This window comes from Liolophura sinensis, chromosome 10 (genome assembly GCF_032854445.1).
Source record: "Liolophura sinensis isolate JHLJ2023 chromosome 10, CUHK_Ljap_v2, whole genome shotgun sequence".
NCBI classification, from domain to species: Eukaryota; Metazoa; Mollusca; class Polyplacophora; order Chitonida; family Chitonidae; genus Liolophura; species Liolophura sinensis.
This window is the reverse complement of record NC_088304.1, coordinates 24,482,460-24,509,859: the sequence shown is the minus strand read 5'-3', so window position 1 is coordinate 24,509,859 and position 27,400 is coordinate 24,482,460. Positions and strand designations below refer to the sequence as shown.

At 41.4% G+C, this 27,400-nt stretch overlaps 1 protein-coding gene across 1 annotated transcript; it reads right to left on the bottom strand.

Annotated features, from left to right (window-relative positions):
* Positions 1-322: 322 nt before the first annotated feature.
* On the bottom strand, positions 323-27,400 carry LOC135477010 (uncharacterized). The gene is made up of 12 exons (XM_064757158.1): positions 27,256-27,400; positions 17,691-17,825; positions 16,831-17,166; positions 12,368-12,522; positions 11,673-12,041; positions 11,138-11,294; positions 10,803-10,907; positions 9,973-10,157; positions 6,747-6,891; positions 5,877-6,092; positions 2,949-3,110; positions 323-1,405 (listed from the first exon to the last, which is right to left on the bottom strand). The coding sequence occupies exons 1-12, from the start codon at positions 27,398-27,400 to the stop codon at positions 729-731; spliced, it is 2,787 nt and encodes a 928-aa protein (XP_064613228.1). The 3' UTR covers positions 323-728.

Genomic DNA, 27,400 nt, shown 5'->3' with positions numbered 1-27,400 from the left:
AATCAAACGCCGAGAATAGCTGGATTAGGCCTCCTTTGTTACCAAACCCTTCCCTGTATTACTGTGAATCCACGCCTTCATGAGCCAACAAATGTTCTGGAAACGTGAAGAAAAGAGCACCAGGGTTCATCGCTGATCTGTTCTCACAATCGAGCAATAAACCTTTTCCTGAAGAAATTCCAGATAGTTGTCACTTTGGTGGATTTTCTGTTACTAAACCAAACAGTGAAGCTGTGTCAGCGGATAAAGGCTGCTCATGTATGACGTATTTTGGCGGAGTTTAGTGACTGTTGACTCTGGAGTATTATATTTTTCAAATTTTTGTGCACGTTTTTTCTCTCACAGTTGTATTATCTCAGTGTAACAGTATATAAAGGGTTATGTAATTATAAATAAGTAATACAGTAATCCTGTATTCACAATCAAGCCAAAAAAATAGTGACATTTCACACATGCCATTCCTGTACATGTATACAGGCGGAATTATTTAAGGAGAGGCTGCTATCTGTTTAAAAGTGTCAAATGTTTGTTACACTTCATTTGACACAAAAAAACCCCGGAATATCGTGGATATCGTGGTCATGGTAACGAATCACAGAGGTTTTCTGTTCTGCCATGAAGTTGAAGGCATTAGAAATTTCTGGAAAAAAAAAAACAATCACGAAATGGAGACTAACTTCTTTCAAGAATAGTCAAGCATCGGCTGGCTGCTTCCTTTGCTGTACTGTTTATTCCTCGTCAGGTTCTGGCAATCGCATTTGAAGCTGAGTGATAGTTTCGCCTTCAACACAAAAAGAGGACGGCAAACAACGTCCTAAGTCCCGGTTATATTTGAATTCCTCCACACTAATATTGGCGTATTTCCATTTCCAGCTGTACTTCTGGTAGCGACCATCAATGAGATAGTCAAGGCCCTCTTTTGCAAAGGCCAGATGCGGCTTTCCCAGCACGTGTGCGATGATACCCCATTTCTGCCCACAATCTTTGCAAACGAACCGGCCAAGTTTGGCGTAACCATTGCTGAAAACAATTTGTAAGGGATGTCTTACTGTGCTAAGCCTGTGGATGAGGCCCGGATCTAAGCCTAACCAGAGGTCATCCAAATTTCGCACATACCCTCTGTTACAGACAAAGGCGCCGCAGCCAGTGCAGAAGAATTCACCCACCATTTCGTCACACAACTTCGTAAAGCTGCGCGTAGAGCGACTCCATAACTCCCGTTCCGATGAAGCAATTCGGACGTCATTCAGGAGGCCCTGGTAGAGCTCGCTGAAATCTTTCTGCTGTTGTGCTATTTCCAGAGTAACTTTCTCGATGGATGACTCCATCAGCAGATCCACTGGACTCTGTGATTCTGTATCAGGAAAAGCAAACCGACTCACTGGCTGTCTTTCATCAGATGGCACTGAAAGTAAATAATACATTTAAAGAACTTTTAGACAATCAATAAAAGGTTAACGTATTAGATTGTCGATCATACCCGTCCCAGTGCGACGCACAGTCCAGTAATATCAACTGACAACATTTCTCATCGTATTCATGCTTAGACATTTGCGAAAATAAATAAACTGATAGCACTTAAATGAGGAGAAAACATAAAAATTGTATAAAGTCTACATGAAAAAGTGAGAAAGAGTTCGTTAAATGTGGTCTTCAATATTTCTTTCTTACCTACAAGTGGTCCCACATACCTCACCATACAAAAATATTGTCAAATACCCTTTTCTCGTGGAAGAAAAAAAAATCGAAAAAAGAACTTATTTGGAAATCAGTTTTCTTCTCATTTTGACATCGTTTTATGTTTCCTCTAACTCTTTCATTAACCAGCTACTCACACGAATATACCGCCACGTCAGTCCGACACTCACTACAAATAAAGATTATTGCCATGTTGATAAAAAAACACGCCTGCTTTCAGGATAATTTCGCCAATAGTCCAGTGTGGAGTTATTGTACAAGTTGTTGTACAGAATTAGTTCGTTAAGGGATAATCAACATGCGTCAAATCTGCTAAATGTGCATTATCCCCCACCCAACGTGGATTATTCAGAACACGTAACCCGAGAACACACTACGTCCCTACAAACGTAGAGGGTCCTTTTTGTTCTAGGTGGTTAACCCGCCTGCACGGCGAAAAGACCCGGGAGTCTCTCACCAATGCTGCTTCTCTCTCCAGCCGTAAGTGGGAAAGTCTTCCACCAACCTGCGGATGGTCGTGGGTTCTGCCCTTTTTCTTCCCATCATGATACTGGCCGCCGTCGTATGTGAAATATCCATGAGTGCGACACCAATAAAATAAATAAACAAAAGAACCATAGCGTAAATGGACTGATTAATCTCCTTAGGATAAAAGAAAAAAACAGCCTAGAGTGTCAGCAACTACCCACGAATATCACCAGTCTAATTCGCCGGCGTGTCAGCAACTACCCACGAATATCACCAGTCTAATTCGCCGGCGTGTCTGTGACTACCTGTGAATATCACCAGTCGAATTCGCTGGCGTGTCTGTGACTACCTGCTAATATCACCAGTCTAATTCGCCGGCGTGTCTGTGACTACCTGTGAATATCACCAGTCTAATTCGCTGGCGTGTCTGTGACTACCTGCTAATATCACCAGTCCAATTCGCTGGCGTGTCTGTGACTACCTGCTAATAACACCAGTCTAATTCGCCGGCGTGTCTGTGACTACCTGCTAATATCACCAGTCTAATTCGCCGGCGTGTCTGTGACTACCTGCTAATATCACCAGTCTAATTCGCCGGCGTGTCTGTGACTACCTGCTTATATCACCAGTCTAATTCGCTGGCGTGTCTCTAACTACCTGCTAATATCACCAGTCTATTTCATCGGCGCAGAAGTTTGACCCTATAAGCTAAACAAAAGCCGTCTACTGTGTTCCTAGCTTAATGGATTATAATTCCCACGCCAAAATGTAGCCTGCGTTACCTTGATGTGTCCATGTGATTACGTCATGGCCCGGACAGTCCGTCCTTATTATATAGTCCCAGGTGCCCGTCTCTTTACCAAGGTGAAAGGCGAGGATTGGCCAGGTAGTAATCAACACATGGAACCCCGTCTTAGAAAGCCGCTCAATCTCCACAGAGTATTCTGTAACATGGATTTGTTACCTTTAAGTGTGTAGTCTAGGAACTGTCTTGTTAAAGAATTGTTAACTCACAAAAACATTCTCGAAGATGCCCTCGTTCGATCCCGAATCGGTAATCTCGGCCTTACCGTCATGACCTTGGCGCTCGGCATCACAGAAATAAGCCAAGCACTGCATGGTCGGATGGGTGTCAGTATAATGTGACTGGGCGGGGCGTTGTGTCTTGTGTCAGAATAATGTGACTGGGCGAGGTGTCGTATCTGGTGTCTTTGGCATGATGTCCCATTGAGGCTGCACTATAGGAATGCTACAAGAAGACTTCTTCGTGATGTGGCGTCGTTTATTTATTTATTTATTTGATTGGTGTTTTACGCTGCACTCAATGATATTTCACTTATATGACGGCGGCCAGCATTGTGGTGGGAGGAAACCGAACAGAGCCCGGGGGAAACCCACGACCATCCGCAGACCTTCCCACTTATTAAACCGGTTTCCCTTCACTGGCCATTAGCCCCTTAGTTCTGAAAAATGGGATCTTGTACTATACCTAAATGTATCACTGAGCCGGCAAAGGACCTAATTCAGGTATGATACCTCAGCTGTTTCCAGAATTCTTGAATCTAGCTGGTGCATTTTAGAAGGGAGATATTCCAGAGTACGGCGCAAACGCCGTCCATATTTCCATCTAGATATGGTAATTTTAGCATTACCGTCGTCTCTCACATGTGCACACGGACGTCGTAACCAAGTATTATACACTGGGGATATTGTTGCTCGCGAGCGTTTTACTTTGTGTATTGCCCAGTATCACTGACAGGAGACCTGAATACACCACTTATCACTCTCGGTTTTAATTAAGTCCACAACATACCTTTTAGACTTGAATCCCGTGTTTTCTGTTACGTACTGCCAAAGTAAATAGTAGTAGCAGAGGGAGAGAGAGAGAGAGAGCTTAAATTACTGGCGTCTACCACCAGCAGGACTATTCCTTCCCCTTTTATACAGAACAGACAAGGCCATTTCCCGACTCACAGACTCTGCAAATTTGCATATTACCCTGCAGCCTACAGGAAATAGGAATAAAAGCCAAATCCCCAAATTCCTTCATTCACTCTCTCTCTCTCAGAGAATCAACGTATTTAAGCGTTTCCTCACGTCACATATCTAAAACTTTGTACCCTATCATACCTGTGTGAAACGTTCACAATAAGCAAATATACGCAATACACATGACCTAATTATTTGCTAAGAATTAACGAGTATGGCTGAAGGTCCCGTCGGCAATATCTCAGCCATATTTAGGCGATATGTGCTAAGAAATTAGAAAAGGCAAGAGTGCAATTTTCTTTCTTATTCTGACATGTAAGACTTATCACTTAGAACTGTCCCGTGTGCATCTTTGGTACTCCATTTGACATACGTAATGAATTGGACACTAATTTTAAAGAACAGTTCAAAATGTTTCTTATGGATACAAAAAGCTTGTATTGTGTCTTAATCTGTGTCGACAAGTGGGAGATTTTAAAAAGTTCTGCATTTTATACCCAATGCCATTGTTCTGCAAGAAAATAACATAAAATGTCTAAGGATTTAATAATTTTGTAGTTATGATTATGCTTGGTACATCACATGTGCTTTGAGGGTCATTTTAATGGGTTGGTTGTTGTCCTGTGTCAAATAGGCACAAAGATAGAGTGAAATCCAGATATCTTAATCATAATTTCACATGTTATTGGGTCCGATTTAAACTGATAGTTTCGAACACCGTGTTTTTCCCCTAAGCTCCGAATCGACATGAATAATGCCAATTTATTCATATTCCACAAAGGTTTGGAATTTGGTGTCGCCTTACATGCATCAGTACTGTACACACCTGACGAAAACAAAACTACCTGTAAAACAAGATTGTTTCTGATGGACAACACGACTGGACAATACACAAAATTAAGCACTCGCCGTCGAACAAATTTAGGGTCATTTGCTTGACATGTTTCATCTTGGTTTGTAGGCCTGGTAAGAGGTAACATAACAGACCTCGGGCTAAAGCTCTCGGTCTATTATGTAATCGAATACCAGGTGTTAAACCGTGATCAAACGCCTCAAGCTCAGGTGATAACCCTAATTGATTCTATGATCGTGTACTAGATCTGCGTTCAGCGGCAAGGGACATCGTTCAGGAATCTTGGTCCGGTTCTTCAAAAATTGTCCTCAAACACATTACCAGCTTAAACTTTAAGCCGAGTTTTAAATTTTGTACTTTGCCCCCCCAAATAACTACATAACAGTATATTCAATATGACCTAAGTCTTCTGCTGTGTGGTTTGGCTTTTCTATAACTCGAATGGTTAAGTTTCACTGAAATGTTAAATATATACTGTGACATAATAAAAATATTAGCTAACACACATTGGAACAAACGGGCCCTGAAACAAAGACTTCATCGTGTTTTTCTACACAACTACTACACAGTTACGAATCCTCCCTCCACTTCGTCTAGATAGCCTTTCATTGCTTATTTGATTCACCTGGGCCGTATATAAGCCATCAACCGAAATGGACGTCCCGGGTCAATGACTGCAGTTCCTAAAACGATGGGAGGGTCTACCAACAACCTACGGATAGTCGTTGGTTTCCCCCGGGTGGACCCGGTTTCCTCCCACTGTAATGTTGGTCGCCGTCATGTAAGTGAAATTTTTCGAGTGGGGCGTAAAATAGCAAACAAATAATTAGAGATTACTACATAAATAGATGAACAAAACGATGCATACCCTGATGATGCCCTACAACACACTCGAACTTGACGTGTGGCAGTTTTTTCCTCAAGTAGAACATGATGTACAAAGTCACCTCCGCGCGCTTCACCAGAACTGCCGCTTTGTACCTGTGATTCCCTTGGTATATTGCTGCTAGTTTGGTCTTCACAGCAAATGCAGTAGTATCTTCCTCATTTGGTGAGCAGATGCGTTTGAGACGCTTCTCTTTGTCTGCAACAATTAAAAAGTAATAACATCAGCAGTAATAATCGCATGATTACCTAAATAGAGGTTAAGATGCCTGTATTTCTATTTATAGACCAGTAAGGCGTAACTAAATTCTGCTAACACCGCTGTATTTCTTACCCAATTCTACTTGTGCCATGGTGCTTGGGGGCATGTACATTTTTAAGTATACCGGTATACGCGAACGCTAGCTTTGAAGGTGGCCGACCCAGTATGATGATATACACAATTAACTGGTTCTGTGGACGACAGTGTTTGAATTACACGTGGAAAGGCTGGTCAGTTACTTATCATTGGACGGTGGTTTACTCCACCTATGCACACTGTTAAAAAGGCAATATTATTGTTTGATGTCGCGTTAAAAAATCAACGTGATTTTATTCTCCAAACACAAACTTAATATAGATCACAAATAGGTGAACTTAAATTGTATATAATAATACAATATGCTATATTTTAATGAATTTGTCAGATAGCTCAAATAGTGATTTCATGCGTGCGAAGATAATAGAGTTTATGAAATACTATAAAAAAAACATTCAATAACTATACATATAAACTTGAATTTTTCACCGGATCTATTTGGAGCAAAATTTTATTTCTCTGAATTGGATATTTGTAGACAACAGACTATCTTACCGTAGAAGTCCCGAAATAAACCAATCAAAATCCTGTCTTTAGAATCAGCAACATTCTCCTCTAACTGCTTCAATTTTTTCCTCATATAATTCAAAGCATCGAACCTCCGACACTCAGCGTTGATGAACAAGCCAGCCTGATAAATCTGAACGAAATGTTTTTGGTATTACTATCATGTGTTAAAGTTTACTATTTATTTCTGCACCATAGTATAACAGGTATGATATCAGGAAAGGTAAGATTGACTAACCTATTTCGATATATGTATATTCCAGACAGTGCGTTCAGGGCAATGTCTATAGCGCTGTCTGACTTAAGACCCCAGATGTGCCACCCCAGCCAGTCTCGGGGCGCCAGCTAAGAATCTAGGAAAGGCCTTGGCTAGTCCACAGTTTTATGTTCTTATCCCGTTGAATTGAGATTTATTTATTTATTTGATTGGTGTTTTACGACGTACTCAAGAATATTTCACTTATACGACGGCGTTTCCCGGGGGAAACCCACGACCATCCACAGGTTGCTGACAGACCTTCCAACTTACGATCGGAGAGGAAGCCAGCATGAGTTGAACTCACAGGGATCTCACGTTGGTGAGAGGCTTCTGGGTCATTACGCTACGCTAGTGCGCTAACCAACTGAGGCACGGAGCCCCCCCGCCCCCGTTTCCCGGTTGTATAATGCTAATCATGACCATATTTGACTGGGATTAATTATACAGCGTTCCTGTAAACTGGAAAAATTAATAAACGAAATAGGACTTATCTCCGTCGCTTCCTCTCCGACCGTACGTGGGAAGGTCTGCCGTCGTGTAAGTGAAATATTCGTCAGTACGGCGTAAAAAAATACCAATCAAATCAAATTTTCTCGTCATAAGGCGTTATGTGCAAAATGTACCCCGACCCTGTCACAAACTTAGATTTAATAGCATGGCTACCAAAGGGCTCGCTTGCAGGAGAAACACGAATGCACAACTTCAGCTCAATACATAAAAGACTGAAGTCGTGAATTTTGTAATTTGCGGTTTTCAATATGTACACAGAGCATCAGCGATGGAATGTTCCCCTTGTGTCATTGTGCTTTGTATGCATGTAAAACTTCATGTGAATATATGTAGTACGTTGTGAGACATCGCCACTGATATTTACTCGGTAAGTCGTCTCAGTGAAGCAGCACTAAATAAAAGAGCGGTGGAAATCCGTCCTGCAACAAGGAGGCACATTATACGTACATGCACCCTAATGATTCCTTCGTCGTCATATGACTGAAAAACTGTTGAGTACGACGTTAAACCCCAAGCACTCACTCACTCACTGATATTTACTTTAACACCAATTCTAATACCCAATACATTCGCTTGCAGGAGAAACACGAATGCAAAACTTCAGCTCAATACATAAAGGACTGAAGTCATGAATTTTGTATTTTTCGGTATTTAATATGCACATAGCGAATCAAGGATGGGATATCCCCCTCGTGTTACCTTGTTCTACATTTGTGTAAAACCTGAGCTCAATGCATGCAGTACTTTTTAAGATACAACCCCTAACATTTTGTTGAACATTTGTTGTGACTTCATATATAATACATCCTCTTCATTTCATTGTTAATGTCGGGGATTGATGCTAACCGGGTCAGCAAGTGACTCAGACCGGAGATGTTTACATGGGAAAGCCGGTCCTTTGTTAGCGTGTATTTAACCCATGCGATCTTTCTGTATTCTCACTGTCAATATATATGTGCTTTCGCGGTACAGTAAATATGTAGTCATTTGAGAATCAGCTATAAATTGCTCTCATTACATTTATTGTTTATGTTCATGGATTCTAGTATGTTGTTCGAGAGTATATAAAGCCCAGCTCGCAAGGGTTAGTTTGCAGTCCATAAGTAAACTGCCTGTAGTGAGAAGTTTACAACGGTAGTTTCGCCCATCGGAAAAGTCCAGTTTGAAAGAAGGGATTTTGTAACCGAATGCTAGTTAAGCCTTTAAGTCATCTGTTTCGTCGCCTACTATTCTTGTGTTTGTAACTTCTGTCCTGAGCTTATATTATTCATCGGCTCTTCGTACTGTGACGTGCTTTTATTCAAGTTCCACTGGATTTATTTATTTATTTTTTTGATTGGTGTTCTACGCCGTACTCAAGAATATTTCACATACGACGGCGGCCAGCATTATGGTGGGAGGAAGCCGGGCAGAGCCCTGGGGAAACCCACGACCATCCGCAGGTTACTGATAGACCTTTGCACGTACTGCTGGGGAGGGAGCTAGCATGGGCAGGACTTGAACTCAGAGTGACCGCATGGGTGAGAGGCTCCTGGGTCATTACGCCGCGCTAGCTATCCAACTGACCGACAGAGGCCCCATTTCCACTTGGAGGTGACGTTGCCTTGAAATACACTGTGTGTTAAGACCCAAGGACTAAACTCTTAATGCCCGGCATAGACTTGTGGGTTTACCTAACCAGTTTTGAAAGGAAGAGTGTGGCTTGCAGTGAGGTTTGATACAAACCATCGTCGGTGTGCATTAGAGTACGACAGGTTGTCACCTGGATACCATTATTACCTTTCATTTGAGTGAGTGAGTGACTGAGTGCTTGGGGTTTAACGTCAGTCATATAATGCGCTTCCTTGTTGCAGGGCGAATTTCCACCGCACTTTTATCTAGTGCTGCTTCACTGAGACGACATACCAAAGGTAAGTCGTTGCATTATCCCCTTCGTGCTGAGCACCAAGCGAGGAAGTTACAAGTTCCTCTTTTAGTTTTAGGTGTGACTCGACCCAGTATTGATCCTGGATCTACTGCTCCTGAAGCGGACGCTCTAGCAACTGTGCTGTCGGGGCCCGGTCCTTTCATTTGAGGAATTCATTAAAACTCCGTGTGCGCGCGCTGAGCTCCGTGAGAAACTATATACTGTATTTTGTTATTTGCATTGTTTTGTATACTGTATATATGTTGTACTTTTACAACACTCACCGTTGGGAGTTGAACAAGCCATTTCTTTACAGTTTTACCTCTGCGATGGTGACACCTCTGCGATAGTGACACCTCTGCGACACCTTTACTAATTGTTTCCACTGTTATTGGACACCTACACCGACGTCGACGCTCGAGTTAGGGCATAAGCTACGCCTGTACTTTGTACAGGTGAGCTAAAAAAAGAGTCATAAGATTACAGTGTACATGTGATTATCTTTCTACGAACATGCATTTGTATAGCTAAATAAATACCGTGGCTAGTTTCAAACAGTTCAAAAAGAATCCAGCGTGTTTACAGCCTTTTGCCTTTGATGCATATCCAAGTGTTGATTTGTTCGTTTTCAGCCATGTCATGTACTTCACCGAGGTTCTACCTGTGGGAGGAGATATCAGTTCAGCCATTCTGGTTCCGGAATGGTCTGGACCAGCAGGCATTTCTACAAGAGACAGATGAGCAGAGCTAAGAATGTGACATGCGTGACAGCGTGACATAAAGTGGGCATTTTCTCCAATTGTTCAAGCTGTGAAGAAACTTTCGGTTTAATGAAATTGCCACAGCAATTCTGCATTCACCAACTACTTAATTCCACATATCGTTAGTGGCTGTGAAACCGGTAGATATACTAACGATCTTTTGCTGGTATATTACCGGTACGTATGTATTTATATTTTTTTCTTTTCAGAAATGGTCTCCTTATATTTAACGACGGAGAGGCTTATGTTTAGTAGAAAACCGGAGTGGCCGGAGCAAAACTACCGTCCTATACCAGATACCTAAGAAATCTCTTAATCAAGCGGCAGCAGTAACAGAGTAAGCTGTATGTAAAATTTATTAACTTTTCTCTGCATTTTGCCGCTTGTGGACCTTGGTGACGTCAGTACTTTGTTAAAGGTAAGTCCTTTACACCTTCGGCACTACGGTCATTCATTCATTTGTAGGGCTAAGCTGTCAGACGATATCATGATTTGTGACGTCATACTTCTCACAATGCATCTTCAAGGCTGCATTCTGTGACCAGCTAGGTTATTACAGCCTCGTTTTGGAATTAGCACTTGATTACAGTAATATTTCGATAACTTACTGTTGGACTGATAGACTTTCTTCATGTCCCCTTCTACACGAGAGATAAGCTCGTGAATCAGGCTGTCAAAACCGCGGTCCTGTTTTTGCGGTGCTCTTGTACTTTCTAGAGAAAAAATAAATACATAATATATATACCCTCACTTCGACTGGATAGAAAAACGTCGGCTTTTCACTTAAAATGGCTTACATGTGTTCTTAGGACATGTATAGTCACCCTATGTCGTTCATTTAAGCCACTGATGGTGTTTAACCTTTATATAAAACCACAAACCACCAAACTAATTCCCTGACCTTGACATTCTCTAACATAGCTCTTTGTATCTGATGACTTACCCATAAGGGGAATGGAGACTTGCTGTCGTAAAGAATTTACGCACTTTCGAACCAGAGCAACAGCATGAATATCGAAGGTTGCACAGGTTTCCATTGCTGTACGAAAGAGGTCCTCCAAAAAGGATTCCCCACAGATTGACGTCGACAATACGAGTATCTTTCCAAATACAGCAAGAATAATTTACAACATTAGAGAAAAAGATGTCATATCAGGAAAGAACACAGAAGAGAAAAGTATTTACTAAAAATCTACTGTTTTACACGCTGGAAACTCTGGTGATACCACCACCGAAACTTCAACCACATTTCTCAACGTCTGTATTGAAATGCCTGCAAATCACTATCTGTTATTTTCACACGCGCAAATAGTGCTGCAGTATTTAAGGTAGGAGATTTCTGGGCCACATAAGCTACCGTAGGTTTTCCTTGTCTCAAGAATAAAGGAATTGGGAAAAAGATGCGGAAAGACTTTTAATGTGGTTTCTTCTTGTTCTTTTTTTATCCTGCCAACCGAGCTATTGTCAGCACAAAATACCTGAGGCAAATGTTGGGCTTGCTGTAAGGACTGTCTCAGCTGGTGATACTTTTTCATGATTTCCTTATATACGTGGTTTCGTTTTTCGTAGTAGTCGACTCCTAATTCCAAAATCACTAAGGAGAAATCTGTCCATTTAACCAACTCTTCATTCAGCTCATTTTCAAACCGTTTCGCCTTAGCGATCAGTACGCTTTTTTCTTTAAAAGATTTGGATGAACGGTCACCAGGCGAAAGTGTTGCCATTTTAGCAGAAGGAATGTCGCTGAGAAAGACTTGACATCTTCGGAAAACTTTCTCCGCCAAGAATGACCTTGTCACCAGATATGCAACCTTTCCATCCGGGTTGCCGGCTAGGGATAAATGTTCCTTTATGAAACAAGCAAAGCAAAAAGAAAGACGGATATTATTCATAGAGTAATAATAATAATAATAATAATAATAATAAAAAGAAAAAACTAAAAAGAGAATGAAAGAAAAAAGACCTCGTGAATTCATTTATTAAAACAATAATTTCTGATTTCAAGACCAAAGAAATATGCAGATAAACGTGAAATTCTCCTGTTGACTTCATATTCAATGTTCATGAACAGTACCTTTTGAACAAAGTGGGGTGAGTGGCAAAAACTATAGATGTGTCCTGAGACGACGAATCTTACAAGGCGACAGCCGTGCTCAATTCCCCAGTGGCTCACCTTGATGGCTTTCAGAGCCACAAAACGTTTTCCGCTTTTCGCTGGACACAGAATCACCGTGTTCTTGTCTCTTGGCACGACAGAATACAGTTCTTGTTGGTAATCGATTAGCGTCAGATTCTTTGCTTCGCACAGCGTTGGTGACCGAGATCTTTCTGTAAATCAGTGTAAAGGAAAAGACGACTCTATAATTTCGTCTTTATATTACTAAAGACCATATTATTTGGTGTCTTCACAAGAACAGTGATAAAGTCAAAATCAACTTTTGAAATAATTTCCACTCTAAATTTCCTAAGCAAATATGGACAGAGCGTTCACAGTTGTGCTTCATAACAGTGTCAAATTCCGCCAACCCAAGGCTAGAGGCAACGTGTTCATCGTGTTGCATTTGATTGCTATATTGGATATATGACCATTTGCAATCAAACCGCAACTGGGATACACATTTTCATTATCAACAACTTATATACTGGCATGGTACATGATTCGAATACTAATTTCACTCATTCGCCTTGAACATTCCTTACGTCTTTTCGGTATTCCTGAATATTGTTGGCTGCTTTTCTGTGCACGATTCCTTCCTAATTTGACACTTTATGTACTGTCTTAATTCTTGGGTGATTTCTGCTAAAACTCGTTTTGGGAAATGACACTGTGATTTTTGAAGCAGAGGGTGCATTTTGGTTGACGGCAGGTATGGGAATGTGTGTTTCGACACAGAGATTAGTTACAACCTTACATTCTCTTGATCTCACAATAAAGCATACATGGCATGGGGATTTTTGCTTTTTGGTAAATCCAAAAAGTGTATGTTGTATGTTAAAATAATTCGGCACGGCATGGCAAACTTCTGGATCGTTTTAAAAATTGGTAGCAGCTCAACACACATGTGATGGTACATCAGTTTTAGGAACAGTCTATTTTGAGCCGTTTGAACTGTTCTGACGGGTCGATAAAATCAAAAACAGTAGAAAATAAATGCTATTTGTTGCTTGAGACGAATCTAGCAAGCCCATCACAGTTACGTTGCTGTAGGTTGTGGCTTTATGAAACTTCCATCTGCCATGGACGCACTGACATCGTGGCGTGCATTTCAACAGTTGTATTCTGCTGGAATAGTGCTATTTACTGGATGTGACACTGCCAATACATATGCAGGTGACATTGTCATTTAAACCATAAGGAGATACTAGACCAACCTCCATCATCCAAAATAGTTTCCGATCACGGACTTTCCGTTCGACTACAGAAACAGTACACACTGTATTTGTTTGGCTCATAAACATATTCCTGTTACAGTTTACAAAACCGTTCTGGTTTTTATTCATGAATATTATGTTTCGCAGTTACAGTGATGGGTTTATTATGCTTACACAGCAAATGCCACGTGTTTACATAGCAAATGTCACATTTGGTGTTTTACGACGTTGGTTTATTGAAAGTGTCAATGCCACTAATAAGTAATCAGATATATCGCAAGTTTGCTATAATAAATACATCTCTTTACTTGCTACACATTATCTTTATGAATAAACACCAGAAATATGTTTATGAACTAAACACTTGTTTTTAGCGTGTATCCTTTGTAGGAGGATAAGTGACGTATTAATTGAATGCTGAAGTGGTCTCAACCATCATCGGAGGCAAAATTACGTTTGTCTATTAGCAGCTGTTCTTCTTTCACTGACAGAGTCAGATAGTCTTTAACTCGCTTGTAACATTAAAAAACGACCTTATTTTATGGACAAATATTTTCGACACAGGTAAGGTTCCTGGTTGCGACTGTTTTCTTTTCCTTGAAGAAAAGCGCGTAAGACCAGCTGATATGTCTCTCACGCAACACGATCAATGGTCGACGGACTACAATCTTTTAAATAAAGCTAATTTACTTAAGTTAATCACTACATATTAACAAGCGATATTTATCTAAGAAATACACCACGCCACTCCCGTCATCTTTATAATTAATACTGGTAGACATAAATATTTTTCAGATTCGACACTACACAGATATCTTACTGTATGATTGTCACGTCAGATTTGAGTTTAACAATTGCTTTTGGTAAAGTCTACATATAACGCCAGTGTAAAAATGGTGGACATGGCAATGGTAAATATGTTCTAAACTATCTCATAAGCAATTAACTAGACAAACTCCTACATCGCCTGATGTAATGGGTGCAGACCTGGTGGTGATGCGGCTTCCTCCTCATCAGATAGTTCGCCGCTCCCAAGGCCAGATCGCCTTCTGAATGAGCCAGCAAGACCCAATCTGCTAAATGATGTAGACAAAGCTGAAACCCCATCACCTTGTTCTTGCTCCAGAAATTCTGTGTTCAACAAAAGAAAATGGCGCTAGTCCACAATCAGTGAGTCTTCAGGTGTAGAGGACAACTTAAGTGGTACTCCTCAAACCAATATATTTAGGGGGAGGGGGGGCTCCGTGGTCGAGGAGGTGAGCAAGCGAGCGCGGCGCAATGACCCAGGAGCGTCCTACCAATGCGGTCACAGTGAGTTCAAGTCCAGTTCATGCTGGCTACCTCTCCGTCAGTACGTCTGAACGTCTTCCAGCAACCTGCGGATGGTCGTGGATTTTTTCCCGGGCACGGCCTGGTGTGATCGAAAATATGACTTCTCATTTATGTGCGACTTTTGATATGAACTTGAAGTAATAGTGAGGTATTAGTGAGATTTCCAACTTGTTTTTCCTTGGTTGTGTGTCTTCGTAAGTTAATGAGTTTAGTCAAAAACTGTCTTTAAAATGTTCCCAAAATGAAAAAGAGAAAAGAGTTTTGCTGATAATTACACACTCAATGGTGCGTCTGAATGTCAGGATTTTCCTTGAATTCGTTTGGACGATGTGACTAAAGTACAGAAAACCGGATCCACAGACCAATCAGAATCAAGGAAATCATTAAACATGACAAACTTATCGGCGAATCCAGCTGATTTCCAACCCTGATCTAAGATGCCCACCAAATTTTATTTATCTGCTTATTTATTTGACTGATGTTTTACGCCGTACCGATATTTTATTATAATTAATACATAATACATAATTAATATTCATAACTAATATACTACCATGGTACACCGTTTGAATACTGATTTCACTCAGTCGCATAGAACATACTTTCCATTTTTCCTACATCACAGACAACGGTTGACTGCTTCTCTTTCCATGAATCCGTCCTATTTTTTGTCCTATTTTACATACTTTCTTAGTTCTTTGGTAGTTTGTGTTAAACGTCGTTTTGGGAATTGGCCTTGCGATTCTTAACCCGGAACGTCCACTTTGGTAGGGGCCTCTGTGGCTCAGTGGGTTAGCGCGCTAGCGCAGCGTAATGACCAAAGAGTCTCTCACCAATGCGGTCACTGTGAGTTCAAGTCCAGCTCATGCTGGCTTCCTCTCCGGCCGAACGTGGGAAGGTCTGTCAGCAACCCACGGATGGCCGTGGGTTTTCCCCGGGTTCTGCTCTGTTTCCTCCCACCACAATGCTGGCCGCCGTCGTATAAGTGAAATGTCCTTGAGTACGGCGTAAAACACCAATCAAATAAATAAATCAATCAAAAAATCCATTTTGGTAGGCGGCCGGTGTGCGAATGTCTGTTTCGACGCATTCATTCAGTACTATTTAGCTTTGGCGGCCAGCATTGTGGTGGGAGGAAACCGAACTGAGCCATAAGGAAGCCCACGACTATTCCAAATTTTATAAAGACTGAAAAATATTTAGAGCTCCTTTAAAGGAGAGGGTTGATTACAAATGCAAAAACTGTGCAATACACATACTGCGTAAAAATGACTGAGACAAAAATTCTTTGCTCATCAGCATACTCGAACTTTTTACAGGACATGAATTATAGGTGTAAATTTTCAATTAAAATCGTAAAGGCCACAGAAAAAATATCTGAAAACTGTTCATTAACATTACACTTGGCAATTAATATTAAAGGTCACAACAGTACTAACCTGGAAACTTACGACGAGGTGAAAACATACAGTGTACTCGTAATTAGTACTGAACTACAAAATAACACTCTGCGGATGGTCGTGGGTTTGCCCCGGGCTTTGCCCGGTTTCCAACCACCATAATTCTGGCCGCTGTCGTATAAGTGAAATATTCTTGAGTACGGCGTAAAACACCGATCAAATAAATAAATAAATAAATGAATAAAATAAATAAATCAAAATAACACTAGCCTGGAAACTTACGACGAGGCGAAAACCTACAGTCCACTGGTAATTGATACTGAATAACACCATAGCATTAAAGTGGAAACTTAAGACGACGCGGACACATACAGTCTACTGGTAATTAATACTGAAATACATAATAATACTAGCCTGGAAACTTAAAACGTGGCGAAAACCTACAATTCACAGATAATTAATACTGATCTACATGATAACCCTAGCCTGGAAAATTAAGACAATTAATACATAAGTATTTAATAACACCAACCTGCGTAGGACTGACTCATCTGCTCAATAACACCTTCCATGTTGTTTTCTAGAAAGGCATCCCGAAGGCCAGAACACGCATCTATTTTCAATCGCTGGACACGACTCAGCAATAGTTCCGTACCCGCTATATCGCCTTGATTATTACAAACACGCTCAATGTTTTCTTTGTCATGACGATCTAAATACCCATTTCTGACAAGGGCAGACAGAAGTCGAATTGGAGCAACCTTCGTTTTTATCACAGGCGTTAAATATTCCAGGAATCTCTCAATGCGCTCGATTTCAGCAATGTCTGGATCTTCAGAGGTCAGAATGTCCCTAAGCAGCTCGTAACCTAGAAACATTAATTCGTGTTCTCATGTCTTTATATTCCATTGATTTATGTGACACTATTCATTTAGATTGACGGTATGGCTTTGAATCATGCCCCGTAGTTAATCTCTCACCATCAAAGTTATCAAATTAGTTAGCCAGTAAAGATATACTAATTTAGCTGTCTTTTTAGAAACACAGATGTCATAAAAGTAGGCATTCAAATTTTTTTCAAAAATCATGGTAAAATGGCGTAATAATTCCAACTGATGCAATTATAAAGCAAAATTCTGGAGTTGTTCGTAAACAGCCTGCATATTCATTGCAAGGGTCGTCACGTGTGATGCAACACCGTTTATCCGATTTCTCTAACATCTCTCATCCTATTAACCCGGAAGAACTCCTGATTAACATCAGAACAAGAAGGCTGTGGTTGCTCAGGTGTATTTACACCACAATACTCCACAATTATTAATTTATATTGGTATCATTACAGTATTATACAGTAAGTTTATTACAGTATTCATGTACAGATATATATCTCACCGAGCTTGGTCAACGTTCCTATAAATAGAAACCATTTTCCTTGTTGATTGCTGTTTCTCAGTGTATCCAAAAATAACTCATTTGCCTCACGTGACAGAGACCCGTCTGCTTTCTGTCGAATCTTTAGTTTTGTATCTGCAACAGTTCAACAGATACACAAATAAATCTTCCGAATTATATACCTTAACCTCATGAATTAAAATGTAATCAAGAAAAACAATATTAGTGCTGTGGGTGTCTTAAAACAGCTTTACAGTTAATACGGGGAGGGAGTGTTAATTAAGGTGGAAGGTGTAGCTTACTGACAAGAGTTTTGTTGAAGAAGTTGTACTGGAAATGTTTAATCTCACATCAGCCGTACTTGCACATGTCCACTCTCACATCATCCTTACTTATACATGTCCACTCTCACATCAGCCTTACTTGTACATGTCCACTCTCACATCAGCCTTACTTATACATGTCCACTCTCACATCAGCCTTACTTGTACATGTCCACTCTCACATCAGCCTTACTTATACATGTCCACTCTCACATCAGCCTTACCTGTACATGGCTACTCTCACATCAGCCTTACCTGTACATGTCCACTCTCACATCAGCCTTACTTGTACATGTTAGCTCTGACATCAGCCTTACTGGTACATGTCCACTCTCACATCTGCCTTACTTGTACATGTCTACTCTCACATCAGCCTTACTTGTACATGTCCACTCTCACATCTCCCTTACTTGCACATGTTCACCCTCACACCAGCTGTACTTGAACATGTCTACTCTCACATCAGCCTTACTTGTACATGCCTACTCTTACATCCGCCTCACTTGCACATGCCTACTCTCACATCAGCCTCACTTGCACATGCCTACTCTCACATCAGTCTTACATGTACTTGTACATGTCTACTCTGACATCAGCCTGAGCTGTACATGTCTACTCTGACATCAGCCTTACTTGTACATGTCTACTCTGACATCAGCCTTACTTGTACATGTCTACTATAACACCAGCCTTACTTGTACATGTCCACTCTCATATCAGCCTAACTTCTACATGTCCACTCTCACATCTCCCTTACTTGTAAATGCCTACTCTCACATCTCCCTTACTTGTACATGCCTACTCTCTCATCAGCCTCACTTGCACATGTCCACTCTCACATCAGTCTTACATGTACATGTCCACTCTCACATCAGCCTTACTTGTACATGTCCAATCTCACATCAGCCTTACTTGTACATGTCTACTCTAACACCAGCCTTACTTGTACATGTCCACTCTAACATCAGCCTTACTTGTACATGTCTACTCTAACACCAGCCTTACTTGTACATGTCTACTCTAACATCAGCCTTACTTGTACATATCTACTCTAACATCAGCCTTACTTGTACATGTCTACTCTAACACCAGCCTTACTTGTACATGTCCACTCTCACATCAGCCTTACTTGTACATGTCCACTCTCACAGCTGCCTTACTTGTACATGTCCACTCTCACAGCTGCCTTACTTGTACATGTCCACTCTCACATCAGCCTTACTTGTACATGTCTACTCTAACATTAGCCTTACTTGTACATGTCTACTCTAACACCAGCCTTACTTGTACATGTCTACTCTAACACCAGCCTTACTTGTACATGTCCACTCTCACATCAGCCTTACTTGTACATGTCCACTCTCACAGCTGCCTTACTTGTACATGTCCACTTTGACATCAGCCTTACTTGTACATGTCTACTATAACACCAGCCTTACTTGTACATGTCCACTCTCACAGCTGCCTTACTTGTACATGTGTACTCTCACATCAGCCTTACTTGTACATGTCCACTCTCACATCAGCCTTACTTGTACATGTCTACTCTAACACCAGCCTTACTTGTACATGTCCACTATCACAGCTGCCTTACTTGTACATGTCCAGTCTCACATCAGCCTTACTTGTACATGTCTACTCTAACACCAGCCTTACTTATACATGTCTACTCTAACACCAGCCTTACTTGTACATGTCTACTCTAACACCAGCCTTACTTGTACATGTCCACTCTCACATCAGCCTTACTTGTACATGTCCACTCTCACATCAGCCTTACTTGTACATGTCTACTCTAACACCAGCCTTACTTGTACATGTCCACTCTCACATCAGCCTTACTTGTACATGTCCACTCTCACAGCTGCCTTACTTGTACATGTCCACTCTCACTTCAGCCTTACTTGTACATGTCTACTCTAACACCAGCCTTACTTGTACATGTCTACTCTAACACCAGCCTTACTTGTACATGTCCACTCTCACATCAGCCTTACTTGTACATGTCCACTCTCACATCAGCCTTACTTGTACATGTCCACTCTCACATCAGCCTTACTTGTACATGTCCACTCTCACATCAGCCTTACTTGTACATGTCCACTCTAACACCAGCCTTACTTGTACATGTCCACTCTAACATTAGCCTTACTTGTACATGTCTACTCTAACACCAGCCTTACTTATACATGTGTACTCTGACATCAGCCTTACTTGTACATGTCCACTCTCACATCAGCCTTACTTGTACATGTCCATTCTGACATCAGCCTTACTTGTACACACCTACTCTAACACCAGCTTTACTTGTACATGTCTACTCTCACATCAGCCTTACTTGTACATGTCCACTCTCATATCAGCCTAACTTCTACATGTCCACTCTCACATCTCCCTTACTTGTACATGCCTACACTCACATCTCCCTTACTTGTACATGCCTACTCTCTCATCAGCCTCACTTGCACATGTCCACTCTCACATCAGTCTTACATGTACATGTCCACTCTCACATCAGCCTTACTTGTACATGTCCAATCCCACATCAGCCTTACTTGTACATGTCTACTCTAACACCAGCCTTACTTGTAGACATCCACTCTGACATCAGCCTTACTTGTACATGTCTACTCTCACATCAGCCTTATTTGTACATGTCCCCTCTAACACCATCCTCAGTTGTATATCTCCACCCTCACATCAGCCTTACTTGTACATGTCCACTCTCACATCATCCTTATTAGTACTTGTCCAAACTGACACCAGCCTTACTTGTACATGTTAACTTTGACATTAGCTTTACTTTTACATGTCTACTCTCACATCTCCCTTACTTGTACATGCCTACTCTCACATCAGCCTCACTTGCACATGCCCACTCTCACATCAGTCTTACATGTACTTGTACACATCCGCTCTAACATCAGCCTTACTTGTACATGTCCACTCTCACATCAGCCTTACTCGAACATGTCCAGTCTTACATCAGCCTTACTTGTACATGTCCACTCTCACATCAGCCTTACTTGTACATGTCCACTCTCACATCAGCCTTACTTGTACATGTCCACTCTAACACCAGCCTTACTTGTACATGTCCACTCTAACATTAGCCTTACTTGTACATGTCTACTCTAACACCAGCCTTACTTATACATGTCTACTCTCACATCAGCCTTACTTGTACATGTCCACTCTCACATCAGCCTTACTTGTACATGTCCATTCTGACATCAGCCTTACTTGTACATGCCTACTCTAACACCAGCCTTACTTGTACATGTCTACTCTCACATCAGCCTTACTTGTACATGTCCACTCTCATATCAGCCTAACTTCTACATGTCCACTCTCACATCTCCCTTACTTGTACATGTCTACACTCACATCTCCCTTACTTGTACATGCCTACTCTCTCATCAGCCTCACTTGCACATGTCCACTCTCACATCAGTCTTACATGTACATGTCCACTCTCACATCAGCCTTACTTGTACATGTCCAATCCCACATCAGCCTTACTTGTACATGTCTACTCTAACACCAGCCTTACTTGTACACATCCGCTCTAACATCAGCCTTACTTGTACATGTCCACTCTCACATCAGCCTTACTCGAACATGTCCAGTCTTACATCAGACTTACTTGAACATTTCCACTCTCACATCAACCTGACTTATACATCTCCCTTACTTGTACATGCCTATTCTCACATCAGCCTCACTTGCACATGCCCACTCTAACACCAGCCTTACTTGTACATGTCAGCTCTGACATCAGCCTTACTTGTACATGTCTACTCTCACCTCAGTCTTACATGTACATGTCCACTCTCACATCAGCCTTACTTGTACATGTCCACTCTGACATCAGCCTTACTTGTACATGTCTACTCTCACCTCAGCCTTATTTGTACATGTCCCCTCTAACACCATCCTCAGTTGTACATCTCCACCCTCACATCAGCCTTACTTGTGCATGTCCACTCTCACATCGCCCTCACTTGTACATGTCCACTCTCACATCAGCCTTACTTGTACATGTCTACTCTCACATCTCCCTTACTTGTACATGCCTACTCTCACATTTCCCTTATTTGTACATGCCTACTCTCACATCAGCCTCACTTGCACATGCCCACTCTCACATCACTCTTACATGTACTTGTACACGTCCACTCTGACATCAGCCTTACTTCTACATGTCTACTCTGACATCAGCCTGAGCTGTACATGTCTACTCTAACATTAGCCTTACTTGTACATGTGTACTCTGACATCAGCCTTACTTGTACATGTCCACTCTCACATCAGCCTTACTTGTACATGTCCACTCTCACAGCTGCCTTACTTGTACATGTCCACTCTCACATCAGCCTTACTTGTACATGTTTACTCTTACATGTGCCTTACTTGTACATGTCTACTCTCACATCAGGCTTACTTGAACATGTCTACTCTAACATCAAAATTACTAATACATGTCCACTCTCTCATCAGCCTTACTTGCACATGTCTACTCTCACAACTGTCTTACTTGTACATGTCCACTCTCATATCAGCCTAACTTGTACATGTCTATTATCACATCTCCCTTACTTGTACATGCCTACACTCACATCAGCCTCACTTGCACATGCCCACTCTCACATCAGTCTTACATGTACATGTCCACTCTCACATCAGCCTTACTTGTACATGTCCACTCTGACATCAGCCTTACTTGTACATGTCTACTCTCACATCAGCCTTACTTGTACATGTCCACTTTCACATCAGCCTTACTTGTACATGTCCACTCTCACATCATCCTTATTAGTACATGTCCAAACTGACACCAGCCTTACTTGTACATGTTAATTTTGACATTAGCTTTACTTGTACATGTCTACTCTCACATCTCCCTTACTTGTACATGCCTACTCTCACATCAGCCTCACTTGCACATGCCCACTCTCACATCAGTCTTACATGTACTTGTACACATCCGCTCTAACATCAGCCTTACTTGTACATGTCTTCTCTCACATCAGCCTTACTCGAACATGTCCAGTCTTACATCAGACTTACTTGAACATGTCCACTCTCACATCAACCTGACTTATACATGTCCACTCTCACATCACCCTTACATGTACATGTCCACTCTCACATCAACCTTACTTGTACATGTCCACTCTCACATCAGCCTTACTTGTACATGTCCACTCTCACATCAGCCTGAGCGGTACATGTGTACTCTGACATCAGCCTTACTTGTACATGTCCACTCTCACATCAGCCTTACTTGTACATGTCCACTCTCACAGCTGCCTTACTTGTACATGTCCACTCTCACATCAGCCTTACTTGTACATGTTTACTCTCACATGTGCCTTACTTGTACATGTCTACTCTCACATCAGGCTTACTTGAACATGTCTACTCTAACATCAAAATTACTAATACATGTCCACTCTCTAATCAGCCTTACTTGCACATGTCTACTCTCACAACTGTCTTACTTGTACATGTCCACTCTCATATCAGCCTAACTTGTACATGTCTATTATCACATCTCCCTTAATTGTACATGCCTACACTCACATCAGCCTCACTTGCACATGCCCACTCTCACATCAGTCTTACATGTACATGTCCACTCTCACATCAGCCTTACTTGTACATGTCCACTCTGACATCAGCCTTACTTGTACATGTCTACTCTCACATCAGCCTTACTTGTACATGTCCACTTTCACATCAGCCTTACTTGTACATGTCCACTCTCACATCATCCTTATTAGTACATGTCCAAACTGACACCAGCCTTACTTGTACATGTTAATTTTGACATTAGCTTTACTTGTACATGTCTACTCTCACATCTCCCTTACTTGTACATGCCTACTCTCACATCAGCCTCACTTGCACATGCCCACTCTCACATCAGTCTTACATGTACTTGTACACATCCGCTCTAACATCAGCCTTACTTGTACATGTCTTCTCTCACATCAGCCTTACTCGAACATGTCCAGTCTTACATCAGACTTACTTGAACATGTCCACTCTCACATCAACCTGACTTATACATGTCCACTCTCACATCACCCTCACTTGTACATGTCCACTCTCACATCAGCCTTACTTGTACATGTCTACTCTCACATCAGCCTTACTTGTACATGTCCACTCTCACATCAGTCTTACTTGTACATGCCCACTCTCACATCAACCTTACTTGTACATGTCCACTCTCACATCAGCCTTACTTGTACATGCCTACTCTCACATCAAAATTACTAATACATGTCCACTCTCACATCAGCCTTACTTGCACATGTCTACTCTCACAACTGTCTTACTTGTACATGTCCACTCTCACATCAGCCTTACTTGTACATGGCCACTCTCATATCAGCCTAACTTGTACATGTCTATTATCACATCAAGCTTACTTGAACATGTCTACTCATATATCAGCCTCTACTTTCATATCAGCTTTACTTCTACTGTTATATCAGCCTTACTTGTGCATGTCTATTCATACATCAGCCTAACTTGTACATGTCCACTCTCACATCAGCCTTACTTGTAGATGTCTACTTTCATATCAGCGTAACTTGTACATGTCCACTCTCACATCAGCCTTACTTGTACACGTCCACTCTCACAGCTGCCTTACTTGTACTTGCCTACTCTCACATCTCCCTTACTTGTACATGCCTACTCTCACATCTCCCTTACTTGTACATGCCTACTCTCACATCAGCCTCACTTGCACATGCCCACTCTCACATCAGTCTTACATGTACTTGTACATGTCACTTATAACACCATCCTCATTAGTACATTTCCACACTGACACCAGCCTTACTTGAACATGTCCACTTTCACGTCAGCCTTACTTGTACATGTCCACTTTCACTTCAGCCTTACTTGTTCATGTCCACTCTCACATCAGCCTTACTTGTACATGCCCGCTTTCACGTCAGCCTTACTCGTACATGTCCACTCTCACATCAACCTTACTTGTACATGTCCACTCTCACATCAGCCTTACTTGTGCATGTCTACTGTCACATCAGCCCTACTCATACATGTCCACTTTCACTTCAGCCTTACTTGTACTTGTCTACTTTCACATTAGCCTTACTTGTACATTTCCACTCTCACATCATCCTTACTTGTACATGTCCACTCTGACATCAGCCTTACTTGTACATGTCCACTCTCACATCAGCCCTACTCATACATGTCCACTTTCACTTCAGCCTTACTTGTACTTGTCTACTTTCACATTAGCCTTACTTGTACATTTCCACTCTCACATCATCCTTACTTGTACATGTCCACTCTCACATCATCCTTACTTATACATGTCCACTCTCACATCAGCCTTACTTGTACATGGCTACTCTCACATCAGCCTTACTTGTACATGTCTACTCTAACACCAGCCTTACTTGTACATGTCCACTCTCACACCAGCCTTACTTGTACATGTCTACTCTAACACCAGCCTTACTTGTACATGTCCACTCTCACATCAGCCTTACTTGTACATGTCCACTTTCACTTCAGCCTTACTTGTACATGTCCACTCTCACATCAGCCTTACTTGTACATGTCCACTCTCACTTCAGCCTTACTTGTACATGTCCACTCTCACAGCTGCCTTACTTGTACTTGCCTACTCTCACATCTCCCTTACTTGTACATGCCTACTCTCACATCTCCCTTACTTGTACATGTCCACTCTCACACCAGCCTTACTTGTACATTTCCACTCTCACATCAACCTTACTTGTACATGTCCACTCTCACATCAGCCTCACTTGCACATGTCCACTCTCACATCAGTCTTACATGTACTTGTACATGTCCACTCTCACATCAGCCCCACATCAATGAGAAGAAGAAGAAGAATGCATTTGCCACAGCACGATGGTTATGATAAAAATCAATAATAGAAAAAATAAAACAATAACATGAATGAAAAGACGAACTTTTGGGCTTCCCATTTGATATCAATGAATATTTGCTCAATTCTTCATGCAGTCACTATCGGTAAGTATAAATTTTCAAATAAGCACAATAACAGATGTAATAAAAACCTTTACCGCAGCAAAACAATATCACGAATACGAGACAGACAATGCAATTTTTCACTTTCCACTTTCACTTCAGCCTTACTTGTACTTGTCTACTTTCACATTAGCCTTACTTGTACATTTCCACTTTCACATCAGCCTTAATTGTACATGTCCACTCTCAGATCAGCCTTACTTGTACATGTCCACTCTCACATCAGCCTTACTTGTACATGTCCTCTCTCACTTCAGCCTTACTTGTACATGTCCACTCTCACAGCTGCCTTACTTGTACATGTCCACTTTCACATCAGCCTTACTTGTACATGTCTACTCTCACATCAGCCTTATTTGTACATGTCTACTCTCACATCAGCTTTACTTGTACATGTCTACTCTCACACCAGCCTTACTTGTACATTTCCACTCTCACATCAGCCTTACTTGTACATGTCCACTCTCACATCAGCCTTACTTGTACATGTCCACTCTCACATCAGCCTTACTTGTACATGTCCACTCTCACTTCAGCCTTACTTGTACATGTCCACTCTCACATCAGCCTTACTTGTACATGTCCAATCTCACATCATCCTTACTTATACATGTCCACTCTCACATCATCCTTACTTGTACATGTCCACTCTCACATCATCCTTACTTATACATGTCCACTCTCACATCAGCCTTACTTGTATATGTCTACTCTCACATCAGCCTTACTTGTACATGTCTACTCTAACACCAGCCTTACTTGTACATGTCCACTCTCACATCAGCCTTACTTGTACATGTCTACTCTAACACCAGCCTTACTTGTACATTTCCACTCTCACATCAGCCCTACTCATACATGTCCACTTTCACTTCAGCCTTACTTGTACATGTCCACTCTCACATCAGCCTTACTTGTACATGTCCACTCTCACATCAGCCTTACCTGTACATGTCCACTCTCACATCAGCCTTACTCGTACATGTCCACTGTCACATCAACCTTACTTGTTCATGTCTACCCTCACATCAGCCTTACTCGTACATGTCCACTCTCACATCAACCTTACATGATCACTCTGTTTTCTCAAGTCTCTTTATGCATATCCTTTTTATCAAACCTTTCTTCTAAATTACTTCTAGAAGTAATGCCTATGACTAAAAGACTTTTACCTTGATCAAATCCTTCAACTTTTCTCATGTTGGGCAGAAAATCTGTGCAGCGAAGACGGGGCAAGAAAAAGCGTCTGTTCTGGTCAAAATTTTTTGTGACGTTTTTGCTGAATTGGAAGTCTATGAACGAGTTCTCCGACGCCAT